Genomic DNA, 13671 nt, shown 5'->3' on the forward strand with positions numbered 1-13671 from the left:
CCGCTGGCACCGGGCCGGTGCGTTGAAAATAATAAAAACATACACGTGATTGTTCTCACTACATCCCTCTCACCCTTGTGACGTTTCGTTTTTTTCCGGACCCCCCCCCCTTTCGAACCTCACGTAATGGACGGCTCCAAACATGACAAATGTCAAACGGACCTCACAATACTTACGCCATCTAGCGATATTTCGCCTGCCGGGAAAACCTTATTAATCTTGTCATCTATTAAATTAAATTATTATTAATTTAAATAAGTCTAGTCGGAAATTTTATAAGAGCAACAGTTTTGTAGGAATTCACAGATATTGATATGATCGTCACCCAGGCTGAAGTACAGTCAAAGAAACTGAATCACGTACCTGGGTGGAAGCTTTATGCTACTAAACTCATGTTGACATCTCATACATCTGCCAAAGCAATCATACCGAAATTTATGAAAAGGTTCCACCCTGCTTCGCGATTTAGTTTCTTTGACTGTACCAACCTTTTTTTAACGCATTCACTGCCACCTGACTATACTTGACTGACCACAGGTGCGTTCAAAATGTATGAATAATTATGACAGCGGCACTGGGGGGAGAAGTTCCAAAAACGCATATATGCGTCGCTGGCAGTGAATGCGCTAACGGTTCCTTTTACTTGGAAAGTAATAAAAATTAAGAAGCTTATTTGCAAAATGTGCCTAATAAATTACGTACGGACCAAAAAGTTACAAGGGTTCCCTTTTCCACGTAATTAAATTACTAATGAGATGCACCGTTGATTATGAGGCCCATTGCGTTCGAGTTGTTTTCAAACATTATATGGGGTTGACGTGTTTAATGTAATTTTTTACTAAAATTATATGCTAACTTCTATATGTTCAGCAAAAATAAAAACATACTGATCTTGTAATGTTAACTTGTTCACTTTATTCGTCTTCTAGCACCTTTTGTCTACAATTTTATGCAAAGGAACCATTTGTGCCTTATACGTAAAGCGTATTGCCCCTGTCTCCAGTTTGTATACTAATAAACAATAAAACAAGCACTTATTTTTCAATTAAATGTATAATGTCCAAGCTTCTCATATTTACAAACACTAACATCTAACTAATCGTTCAGTCATCTCTTTCGTAGAACATAAGTTATTGAACACTATTACAAATATCACTACTAATTCTTCAATCATAACAGCAAAAGAAAATAGAACTTGAGTATCGTTGCCGAGATTAATTCTCTGAACATTAATATTAATCAATATATCAAGACAAATTTTGGTTTAGACAAACAAGTCTATATCACCTACGCAAACTAGGAGTTAATAGGAGCATCACGAAAATAATACGTTCGTATAGGCGGCAGAGTGGGCGCGGGCACCGTCCGCGTTGGCACTCTGCAAAGCACCTCCCCTAATAAATATCTTTGGCATGAACCGAACAGCTCGCAGACAATTCACACACTAACAACCGATCAGTTATTGCTTTGATGTCAATGAGTCGGTCAGTTCGTTCGCACGGGCGTCCGGCCGGGTGGGTCGCGAGGCGGCGGTCATTCGCAGGCGTCGCCGCCCTCGTCGTCGGACTGCGTGACGGGCGCGCCCGCCGCCGCAGCCGCGCCCGCACCCGCCGCCTCCGCCGCAGCCGCGCGCTTCTGCCGGAACAGCTCCTCGTCTTCGGGTGTGCGCATTTTGCGGAACTCGTACACCAGCGGGAAGATGCGCTCTACGGCGGACTGCACGTCGCACACGCTGCGAGCTGCGGGAACACGATAAACATTAAGCCGACTGATCATGTACCACGAAGTGCAAAATTAGAACTTAAGGTGGGGCCACATGCAAAACGCTCGACGCTCGTTTCCAGCGTCAAATCTGGACACGTGACATAAGCTGGAATGTTGAGCTTTATCGCTGGAAAAAAAACCTCTTCAATTTCGGCAAAAACCCTTTTTTTTCATTCACACCATTTCTTTTATTTGTACCACTGCCACGACTGCTACTAAATGAGATTAAGAAATCAGCTTCCAAGACCAAGATCATTCATGCAAGCAGCCATCTTGTCGCTGCTGCTCGATGCGGCGACTTGACGCTACTTTTTTGAGTCGCGGGAAATTCAAAATCACATTAAAAATGGGTCACGTGACCAGATTTATCGCTCTAAACGAGCGACGAGCGATTGTATGTGGCCGCACCTTTATACTATTTAATACGAGAGTGAGAGGGACGGCACGACACGAACTTCGATTTTCGAATTTCGGAGTAGCCCCTATGATGCCATTCTAATGAGGGCTATCGTTTTTTGTCTTTCTAGATGGCGCCACTGTTGCGAGAGGTTTTTAAGTGTGGCATTCAAAGTCTGTTATTACGGGCGTGAAAACAAAATTTAGATTAAAATCATATTTAATATACCTTAAAACCGTACCATAAAAATATTGAGCAACAGAGCACAGTGTTGCGTAGTCCCGTTTTGTTCGGAAAAAAAGGGAGGACAAAAGTTTCCGAAATATAAAACTGTCTCAAAACACAAACATTTATTGCCCCATTGCTAATTGCCATAATTAATTTCAGGTAATGGAAAATATTCCCAAAATTATTCTAATTATAAATAAACGCGCATAGCTCACCTAAAAACTATGAGATTTAACATTTCGGAGACCTCACACTACACTAGCGCCTCTAGCGGCGAATTCATACGCGATAGCCCTCATTGCCATCATACAACACCCCGATATATTTAAATGTGAAGCTACTATTACTAAGAGAAAAATAAAGTGTGGTATGTTGTAGTAACTGAAAACTTTAGTATACAAGCTTTCAAGACGTATCTACGTCTACGTTCTGAAGCCATGAGCGACTTGTTATCCAGATTCTAAACCTAGACAGTTCAGTAAAGTTGTTTTATTTACTGTATCTCAGGATATTAATATTACGTTCTTCCCATGATAACTGTTACTGGTTACAAATCCTGAAATAAATCACAGCCAGCATCATAACCTCGTTAAACCCTAAAACCCAAAAAGGTTATAATACAACTGTCCAATCCAAGACCAAAGACGAAATTTGTTACGCTATTTTTATTTATTTACATAGTCTTATGTAGTTAATGGTGTGTAGTATGTCTTTATAACGGTCCGAGGGTTGCCGACGGTGCTGGCTGAAAATCAGCGCTGGGGTGTTTTTAACGCTTCAGCATTATGCTGAGCCAGTGTCCGATTCACAACCGCAATGACACATACCTTTGTTGTTTTTTTTGTACCTAATAATATTGTTGTCTTGTGTTGTGAATAAATGTATTTTCTTTCTTTCTATTTAAAGCTGTTAAACGTGTTTACCTTACATAAGCGTTTAACCGTTTCTCAATAAGTATAAGTTGGATCAATAAAAAAAAAACTCAATGGCAGACGAACTTATAGACAAATTATGTAACTTTTGTTTCTTACTGTTTTATAAGTTTTCAGATTTATAATAATAAACGTCCAGATTGTTTAATACGTTGAAGCGAGCACCGCGATACGTTAATTGACGGGATTCATGTTACGACACAAATCACGCCTTAAAAAATCTTGTTTATTTGCACAACATAACTGGATGTCAATATTCCCTCCAACAAAGTACTGGTTACGTCAAAGTCAAAATATCTTTATTCAAATTAGGCTATAAGTGGCTATAACAAGCACTTATGAATGTCAAAAAAATGTACCACCGGTTCGGAAAAACTCCTGGTGAGAAGAATCCGGCAAGAAACTCAACGAAGTATATTTTTTTAAACAAATTTACAATATTATTAAATGATATCTATACATCACAAGTATTTCACACAACTTTATTTTTAACACAGTAGGTTCGCTATTGGAAGGGATCGCTAATGCGGATCAGAATTATTTTTGATTTCCAAATATCCATGACATAATCATTAACTTTATAATACACCTTAGATATTAATGTCTTCTTGACAATAGATCTGAATTTTGTATCCGTTTCATTTGTATTGTTAGCCCATCATATCACAACAGTTACTGTAAGCTCCTACCGTCAGTTGGTGGAGATTTTATTTTAGTTTGAAATCTGCTGCCTGCTCGCATGAATGTGTTAAAGCATGCTATCACAAATTGTTAAAAAAAATATTTTTTAAACCTGGTTAAGGGATGACAGGCCCTATGTTTGACATTACCTAACTCTGGGTTAGCTTAGCAGTTAACTCACAGTCACAGAGTAATATCGCCCGCAGACAAGCAAACTTCTCTAAAATTTCTGTCACTGCTCTTCAAAAAGTTGTATCTAGTTAGTAATTTCATGCTGAGATACGGTATTTAGTACTTAGTGACTTTTGCTTGTCACCCAACGATATATTTTACTCGGGTCCATTCAAGCTCACCTAAGCTCTTTTTTTAAATCTGCAATCAGTCACCAGACTATAATCAGATGAGGTATATGAGGAATGACAGTATGGAAATGTAAAGGCCAGTGCCTCTTGCATTACGTAAATAATGTTGTTACGTTTTAATCTTTTAACCACACTGGCATTATGCAGCAATCCTGAAGCTAGAGGATTGGAGTGATGGGTGAGGCAAACCTAAGCTATCTAATTGAAAAAAGCCATGGTAGCCTGACTATGCCTAGCTTACTCGCCTAATCTATGGTCTTGGTGGGTTCTAGCCCAGGCTCGCACTTATAAGTTATCCATAATTAATGTGCGAAATTACATTTGAAATTTACCACAACCTTTATGGTGAAGGAAAACCATCATGAGGAAACCTGCATACACCTGCGAAGAAATTTAATCATGTGTGTGAAGATGAGTACCCAAGACAAGAGACGAGACGAGAGTGCACAAAACTCAAGTGTGAACTACAGCCTAAGCTGTCTCATTCTGAGAGGCCTGTAAAAGGCACTTGGCCGCAGGAGAATTAAAAAAAAAAAACTGGAGGTTTGTAACTATTTAAAGTAAACCTTACCTGTAATTGTAACACCTCCAGTGGAAAATATTTTTAGAGTTGCCTTAGGATTGTATAATTTATATGTTACGCCTGGGTGGAGCTCTGGTTCATAGCTGAAATAAAATAAAAAAAATATTAAAAAGCACCCAATATCCTGCATGATCTAAATAAAAAAAAGTACAGATTTGGTGCATATGATTTTGGATTGTTTTTTTCTGTTCATAAGGTGCAATCACAAGTAAACTGAAACTAATATTTAAACAATCAAATTATAAGGATCAACCTATTTCTTCAATAGCTCAATCGAGTGCCTACCTAAATGTAGGTAAATGAACTTGTCTCATTATTTGATTAACATTTTGCATATCTCAAAACATAAAGTCCAATGTTACAATGTCATTGTCCTCTGTCATTGCTCTAATCTTTTTTGGAATGCAATAAAACAAGTTTAAGGATGTTGCTGCCTTTTTCTCAACTAAATTACAGGAATGTATATATCCTTACAAAAGTAAAAATAAACTATGGTACCTATGTAGTTTTAATTAAGAGTGAGACAAAGTTTGTACTTAGTGTAGGTATTAATTGTTCAATGAGATGTGAAAATTGAAATTTAATACTCACTCTGCTTCTCTATATTTGTTGGAGAATGCTGTTATACGTATTCCAAAGGGCATTCTGCACGTTCCTAATACATTAACTACACGAAAGTTCTGGAAGCGGACTTGGAAGCCCAGCTTCTGCAGGGCGCGGGCGTAGCGTCGCGCGGCCACGCGGGCCTGCTCCTCGCTGGTGGCGCCGGTGCACGTGATGCGGCCCGACGACCAGATCGACGCCGTGGTGTAGGGCCGCCGCAGCTTCATGGTCACCATGCCGTTCTCGCGACGAAACTCTACATTAACACCATTCAGAGCTATCTGTCTCAGGTTCAGGTGACACTTAACACTAAAACTACACACAACATTGTTTATCATGATATCAATTTCGGGGGTGTCTTCGTCGTCGGCCGGCGCTGCGCACTCGGCGGGCGCAGCCGGCTCGGGCTTGGGCTCGCAATACTCATGGTCGGGCACCATGTGGTTAGCGATGCTGTGGGTGCCTTTGCTGAGCTCCTTAATACCATTCTCTTGTATCAGCGTAGCCATGGCCACCACAGCTTGCTGAAAATAAAAACATTGAACCGTAAGACACCAGACTTATTACTATCCTATCCTATCCCTAATTTTTAAATTATTTTTTCAAAAATGGGCACTTTTAATCAGGTGCTAATAGAAATCATTTAAAGTGAAGGTTAAAATCCTACTACTATTATAATTGAAAATTAATTAGTGGATTCTATCTTGCTTATCCTCTAGTCAACAATCAGTCAACAAACTCCACAGTTCAGTAGCAACAAAATGAGGTCAGGTTTAATATAATAACATGAATGATTAGCTCTCAACTCACTAAAACAGGAAATGAATCACTCAAATATAATCAACCGTTGATTAAAATACATAAAAAACGAGTGCAGCACAAGCATTAGCTGTTATCGGCAGCTTCTAGTGCAGAATCGTAAAGGGAACTTTATTGAAAATGTTTGATTGCATAACAATGGCCAATACCAAACACACATGAAACAATGAAAACAACTTCTACTCAGCATGGTTTCGCATGTTATTATGCAACATTTCATATAATTCTCAATTTTCTCTACTTTAAATTTTATGAGCCATAGGATGTAAATTTAGAATAATTTAGGAGGTAAGTATACATAGTATTTAGAAAGTGTCATCTTAAACAGTGGTATGCTGCAGCTCTTAAATGTTATCATCATTCAAGGATTGCTTTCTTTGTTCACAAGGACTTCAGTGTTTACAGACATTATATTTATGTAGGTAAATCTAGGTACAGGAAGGATTCCTTTAACACATTTATATGCTTATATTTTAATCTATGAATCAGGTTGACTGATAGATTTCAACAAAATGTTTGAAAGTGTGATTGATTTTGTTCTTTATTTAAGTTTGCAGGATTGAATGATGTTAAATTGGTGGACATAAATGGAATAAGTAAAATTTAATAATTGCACTAATTAAACACCTATTCAAGATTACTCTACATTTTTGAGTCTAGGTATAATCCTAGGATTTCACACTAAAGAAATATCACAGATATCACAGCCTACTTAACACAAAGGATCATCCAGTTTACCCTATTTGTCCTTCTACAGTATAAATATCATTGGTCCTAAAACAAAATAACTTTGATATTTATCTCATAGAGCTTCATATAACAGCATCAAATTTAGTGATAATTCGATGGAGGGGTAACAATTAGGCCACTTCCCACGGCGTGGCACGACGCGAGGCGCGAGCGAGTCTACCTCGACAACAGACAGATGACACTCGCACAGCTGACTGCCGGACCGACCGCCGCCCCGCCCCGCCCCGCCGCGCCGCCGCCCTCGCCCCCGCGACCTGCACCCTGCTGCCTGCATGCGCCTTGGTTTGGGATTGCATTTGCACATGCCAAACTAAGAATCTGCGTACATGAAAAGCCCCTTCGCGACAGGTTACCGAGCTCTCCTCACAGGCACGATGCTCCAAGGCGATTGCTAAAATTTATCGAATCTTGGAATATTGAGCTTGTGGTTGTTCCCAGTCGTATGATTATACCGAAATAAGTCGAAACCACCAGTTATTGACCCCGTAACGACCTGAACCACACGTGATTGGATTAGAGCACAAAGAGAAAAGGATAAGAAGAGTTAGACCTCACAAATCTCACAATAAAGTAATATCCTGCGACCATATCGACTCTAAAAGTATCTCCAATGTGATAGGCCAAATACAAAAACGGGTACACTGGGAAGTAATTTTTTAACACGAGAACTTGAAATAAAATGGGGCACACTCGAATTGAACGGATTGAACAGATGATGCAGTCTCAGACCTGCGACAGGATCACAGGTAGTCAGTATTTTTTTCTAAATGTGTAACATAGATTAAAACAACAATTACCTGAGATAATGTGTTATATTTGTCACAATTATTTTTACACCAGCAACGAAGTAACAATTTTCATTGCAAACAGTCAAGGCAGAATGAAGACAGCTGGTAATGATATGTTTTAGCACAACAGCAGATATTTCAATTAACAAATAAACACTAATTATGATATTATAGCTCACGAAAACTTTGATTTGATAATAAATGCAAAAATTAAGAACTTATGCACATCCTGCCTAGCACCGCCATGTTCCATTCAAGATCAGACAAGTGAACAAAACGAAACGAATGAATGAAAATGAATTTTGGATTTTTGAGTGAAGGATCCTGCGTGTCTATGAATGAAATGAGAATGAATGATTTTTAGTTTGTCTATGCTTGCTTTACAGACTACAAAAAAACGGACCGATACAGCTAGCTAAAGTACCACCGAGGAGGTTTTCTTTCTCTATTAGTATGACTATGATTTTTGCAAGTACGAAGACCTCGGTGACCAAGCTTTGATCAAAGTTAACTATATATTTCTGCGCTTATGAACCCCCAAAATAAATGCGTAAATTTAATCTAAAGCGAAAGAGTAGTTTGGAAACATAACTAAATAAATAAATTTGCGCACGTTGATGTAATAGGCATAATGTAAATGTAAAAAAAAACTTATGCAGTGTTGTGATAGCATCGTGTAGTTTTGATTCTGGATCCATATCGAATCGTGTAAGGTCACTTTAAAATACATTGCCTTTTTAATCTGTGGCACTGTTGAGTCGCCATTGTGAACTTCATATCTGCTGCTAACTTCATAATATTGTTCGATCATCGGTCAAGCGGTTGAATATTTCGTAATTAGACAATATTTTCAAAGATGTGCCAATAATTATTACAATTTAGTGTTCATATACAGTTAACAATTTATTAAATTTACGATAATCAGTAGTATATAGTCGCAAACGTGCATATGCTTTGTTGTGAGAGCCACCTTTATCTGCTGTCATTTTGAGCTATGCACCAAAATTTTTTCGACTTCGATAATGAAACATAAGTTGTTAACAGTAGAATAGTGCGTCTGCGATAAAACAAACAGGCGGCTGTCTTCTAAGGTCTGATACTCGTCAGGGTTTGCGATGTGGCATCAGTGGGTGGTGTGATCCGGAGAATGTGCGGTGGCGTTTAGTGCGTGAAGACGTGAGAAAGGGTGTCAGTATGGAAGTAGTGCCGAAGGACGAAGAGCGCTTGCGGCGGCTCCGCGCGCTGGAAGAGCGGCTATGCGACCCGCGCTCGCCGGGCAACGTGGACTCGCTGCTGGATACCGTCGCCGCGCTCGTGTCCGACTGCGACCACCCAGCCATCCGCCGCATGAAGAACGTTGAGGCTTACACTACTAGATGTAAGTTAGCCCGACTACATACTCTCAGTTACACACTTTTATACACACTACTTTCTTCTGTTTCTGTAGCAAACATTTATCACCTTTTTTGTTCAGGAGACTTTTAACAGTTAAACTATATCAACTGTAAAATCTTAAAAACATTAGTGTGTTTGGCATATGAAGTGTTTTGATAACACTGCTAATATCTTGTCATCCAGACTATACAGGTCTTGATTAATATTTCAGTTTACATTGTTGTTTTAATGATTTCTAATACTAGTCCAATGTTTATTCACTAATGAATTTATATTTTTGATCAACATTTTAAATGATTGTGCACAAATAGGAGCAAATATGAATATATGTCCTACTAATATTATAAATGCGAAAGTTTGTGTGTGTGTATGTATGTTACTTGTTCACACTAAAACAGCTGGACGGATGTGGATGAAATTTGGTATGAAGATAGCTGGACATCTGGAATAACATATGGGCACCTTTTAATCCTGATATTCCCACGGGATATGGTTAAAATCTCAAAATAACAACCATTGAGCTTAGAGTCACGAAATTTGGCATAGTAGCTTTTAATGCAATGTCAATGAAAACCACAACATAATTTTCTGGAATTCCCACATGCATTTGTAAACTCAGAATTGCAATTCAACTGCTGTATCTAATGATTTACGCGTGCAAGAGATACTACTAGTAGTATCATAAGTTCTCTTTTGTTGTAGATGAAGAGTTTGCTTCTGAAATTGTTGATCTCCGTATGAAGGCAGCTGACTATGACCTGATCAAAGTCATAGGTCGGGGGGCATTTGGTGAGGTGCAACTAGTCAGACACAAGTCCACACAGCAGGTATATGCAATGAAATTGCTGAGTAAAGTAGAAATGATCAAAAGGTCTGACTCAACATTCTTCTGGGAAGAAAGACATATAATGGCACATGCAAATTCTGAATGGATTCTCAAACTACATTTTGCCTTCCAAGACCACAAATATCTTTATATGGTAATGGATTACATGCCCGGGGGTGACCTTGTTAGTCTTATGTCTAATTATGATATACCTGAGAAATGGGCTAAGTTTTACACTATGGAAATAGTGCTAGCACTAGATGTTATTCATGGCATGGGGTTTGTTCACCGAGACGTCAAACCTGATAATATGCTGATTGACAAGTATGGACACTTGAAATTAGCTGACTTTGGCACTTGTATGAGGATGGGGCCTGATGGCTTGGTGCGGGCGAGCAATGCTGTCGGTACTCCTGATTACATTTCACCAGAAGTGTTACAATCCCAGAATGGTGAGGGAGTTTATGGTCGTGAATGTGATTGGTGGGCCGTTGGTATATTTTTGTATGAAATGTTAATTGGTGATCCACCATTTTATGCTGAAAGCTTAGTAGGAACTTATGGGAAAATAATGGATCATAGGAACTCTTTACAGTTTCCTGATGATGTAGAAATTTCAAAAGATGCCAAATCTTTAATAAGAGGATTGCTTACGGACAGGGTGAAACGTCTAGGTAAGAATAGTGTTGATGAAATCAAGCAGCACCCATTCTTGCACAATGACCAGTGGAGCTTTGATAATCTCAGGGATTCTGTGCCACCAGTAGTGCCAGAGTTGTCTAGTGATGATGACACCAAAAATTTTGATGAAATTGAGAAATCTGATGCTTTGGATGAATCCTTCCCTGTACCCAAAGCATTTGTAGGTAACCATTTACCTTTTGTCGGTTTCACTTATAATGGTGATTACCAGCTGTGTTCCAGGAGGAGCTTGCATGCTGATGTCGTGGACACAATTTCAACTAATCACATTAATAATGTGGGCTCCGAAGCTATTCTGCAGCTAGAGAAGCTTCTAGAGCGGGAGAGAGACGGGAGACGTAACTTAGAGGATAGGCAGGTAGTTCTGTGTGCACAGTTGGAGGAATTGTCTCAGAGAGAATCTAGGAATAAGAAAATTATAGCTGACACCGACAAGGATTTGGCCCTGTTACGCCACGATTTAAAAGAAATACAGAGAAAAGCAGAGGCGGAGGTCGAGACCAGACGAAAAGCAGAAATGAACTATAGCGAAGCCAAGAGACGCCTCGAAGAGGAGCAGAACAAGAGAGCGAAAGAGATGAGCCATCTCCAATCCTACAATGACAAAATCAACGCTCTGGAGAAACAGCTGACAGAGCTGCGTGAGAAACTGAAGCAGGAGTCGGATTCGGCGGTGAAGGCGCGCAAGCAGGCGGCCGAGCTGACGGCGGTGCAGGCGGCTGCGGCGGCGGCCAGCGACGGCGCGGCGGCGCGGCTACGCGCGCAGCGGGACGCGCTCGAGCGCGAGCGCGGCGCGCTGGCCGACGAGCTGGCCGCCGCTAAGGCGGGCCGGCAGCGCGCCGAGGCGGCCGTGGCCGACGCCGGCGCGCGCCTCAGCGCCGCGCACGCCGAGCTGGAGCGCTCGGCCGCGCGCCTCAAGCAGGTGGCGGCCGACAACCGGCAGCTGGGCGAGCGCGTGGCGGCGCTCGAGAAGGAGTGCGCCTCGCTGGCGCACGAGCGCGGCGCCGCGCACCACCTCTACCAGCAGGAGCTGCGCGCGCACCAGGACACGCAGCGCTCGCAGCTGCTCAACAAGCAGGAGGCCAACCTCGAGCTCGTCAAAGGTGAGCCGCCTCCTCGCTTCTCCTGTCTCATGCTCCTGTCGCCCTGACGATTCGTGCTACCCTCGCGACCCCGGCTATGTGCTACCGCTCCCCGGCCAAATAACTAAATGACTCTTCATTACTTCACTTTTTGCATGCTTCAGGAGCGTTGGAAACCATATTTACAGGTATTGTCCACATGCTAATTTCCTTTATATTGCACGTATTTACTCGAGAAGCTCTAGTCCTCGTAAGATGTTCCACGAACACCCCATACACCTCAGATTGATTTGAAATAAAATGGTGTGTCGGAGGGTTTTTGACGTGATGGTTGACGGTTGCGTAGCGCTGCAAGCGAAGCTGAACGAGGAGAAGGCGGGGCGGCAGCGCGCGGAAGCCACGTGCCAGGAAAAGGACCGGCAGATGTCCATGCTCAATGTGGACTACCGGCAGATGCAGCAGCGCCTCCAGAAGCTCGAGGGCGAGCATCGGCAGGAGAGCGAGAAGGTAATTAATCTGTATTGTTGTATCGTTGTATTTTGTGATGTATAATGAATGTTCATAAAAAAACCTAAGGTTTGTAAATTTATATAATTTGTTACGGTATTTTCACTTTTACATTCAAAAATGCTAAGAATAATATATGTTTGTCTATACCCTTCATTGGGTCAACCAACTCCAATGCTGATTTTTTTGCAAATGTATCAAGTAGTCATGTACTAAAAATTATAAACCACAATGTGCTTATAAAAGCACTCAGTATGGGCTTTCAATGGTCCTCGTGTTATATGATGTCATAGTTTATGAGGGATCTCTATGTCTAATCTATATTTTTTTTTTGAGATACTTAAAAAAAAAGCTTTATTTTCAATTCAAACGAATAAAATTAAAAGCGCACGAAACAATGTACGAGAAAGTTTGCGCGCATGTGATTGCTCCCTGTTACGTATTTGTGACAGTTTTTTTAATTTGCAGCCACTCTTGCCCCAGGACACGCTCAACAGACCCTATTATGCAAAATATAATTTATTTATGTCACATTTACTAACCGCTGTAATTAGAAAAGCATATATAAGTAATTGATTTAATTAAGTAGTCTAATAGATACTAAACTTGTTTTCTATTTTCAAATACGTGTATTAATTTAAAATCTTAATTACCTAATAGGTACTCGCGATCGATTAAAGAGTGGAGCAATCATAGTCACCGTGCCATTATAAGTGTGGCTTTCTTGAGGCTAATATAGTTGATGTCGCAGGTGGTAGGGCTCCAGGCGTCGCTGGAGCAGGAGCGCGCGGGGCGCGTGGCGGCGGGCGGGGAGGCGGCTGCGGCGGAGCGGCGGCGCGCAACGCGGCGGCCGAGCGCGACGCGCGCGCGCGCGAGCTGCACGCGGCGCGCGCGGCGCTGCACGACGCCACGGAGAACTCGCCGCCGCCAGCGCCGAGCGAGACATGTACTACGCCAGGGTGAGTCTGACAACACACTTTAGTTTAGGGTGCCGCCATGCCACAGAACCTATTACTGAGACTCCGCTATCTGTCTGTCTGTCAGTTTAAGGGGGGCTCCCATACAATAAAAGTGATTTTTTTTGCCGTGTTTTTGCTTGACATTAATAACGGCAACAGGTAGACACGCTTGAAATATTCACAGAATATGTAGTTTAGTTGTGTAATCACGTTAAAAATAAATAATTAAAATAAAATAAATAATTAAGAGGGCTCCCATACAACACACTTCATTTTTTTTGCCGTTTTTTTTT

General features: G+C 41.1%; 2 protein-coding genes across 4 annotated transcripts in view; one reads left to right on the forward strand and one right to left on the reverse strand.

Annotated features, from left to right (window-relative positions):
- Positions 1–1034: 1034 nt before the first annotated feature.
- On the reverse strand, positions 1035–8194 carry LOC141426824 (TATA box-binding protein-like 1). Of its 3 annotated transcripts, none has more exons than XM_074086014.1 (4): positions 7917–8194; positions 5539–6074; positions 4936–5030; positions 1035–1739 (listed from the first exon to the last, which is right to left on the reverse strand). In XM_074086014.1, the coding sequence occupies exons 2-4, from the start codon at positions 6057–6059 to the stop codon at positions 1534–1536; spliced, it is 822 nt and encodes a 273-aa protein (XP_073942115.1). In that variant the 5' UTR covers positions 6060–6074; positions 7917–8194; the 3' UTR covers positions 1035–1533. The 3 variants fall into 3 exon arrangements, with proteins under 3 accessions (XP_073942115.1, XP_073942114.1, XP_073942116.1); XM_074086013.1 differs by lacking the exon at positions 7917–8194 and adding an exon at positions 7675–7807; XM_074086015.1 differs by lacking the exon at positions 7917–8194 and adding an exon at positions 7108–7273.
- A 482-nt stretch (positions 8195–8676) lies between these two features.
- LOC141426117 (rho-associated protein kinase 1-like) overlaps positions 8677–13671 on the forward strand; it is an 8613-nt gene continuing 3618 nt past the window's right edge. The window contains 6 exon segments of the mRNA XM_074084977.1: positions 8677–9285; positions 10005–11933; positions 12259–12419; positions 13171–13246; positions 13249–13332; positions 13335–13378. Coding sequence (XP_073941078.1) covers positions 9102–9285; positions 10005–11933; positions 12259–12419; positions 13171–13246; positions 13249–13332; positions 13335–13378 — 2478 coding nt within the window. The 5' untranslated portion in view covers positions 8677–9101.

This window comes from Choristoneura fumiferana, chromosome 3, assembly GCF_025370935.1.
Source record: "Choristoneura fumiferana chromosome 3, NRCan_CFum_1, whole genome shotgun sequence".
NCBI lineage: Eukaryota > Metazoa > Arthropoda > Insecta > Lepidoptera > Tortricidae > Choristoneura > Choristoneura fumiferana.

Excerpts from the sequence above, each read along its gene's own strand:
- LOC141426824 (XM_074086013.1), bottom strand. The coding sequence starts at position 7,707 with ATGGTCGCAGGATATTACTTTATTGTGAGATTT. Across the intron at positions 6,075-7,674 it reads ATTACTTTATTGTGAGATTT|CAAGCTGTGGTGGCCATGGC; the intron begins GTGAGGTCTAAC and ends TTTTATTTTCAG. Across the intron at positions 1,740-4,935 it reads TGGAGGTGTTACAATTACAG|CTCGCAGCGTGTGCGACGTG; the intron begins GTAAGGTTTACT and ends GTGTTCCCGCAG.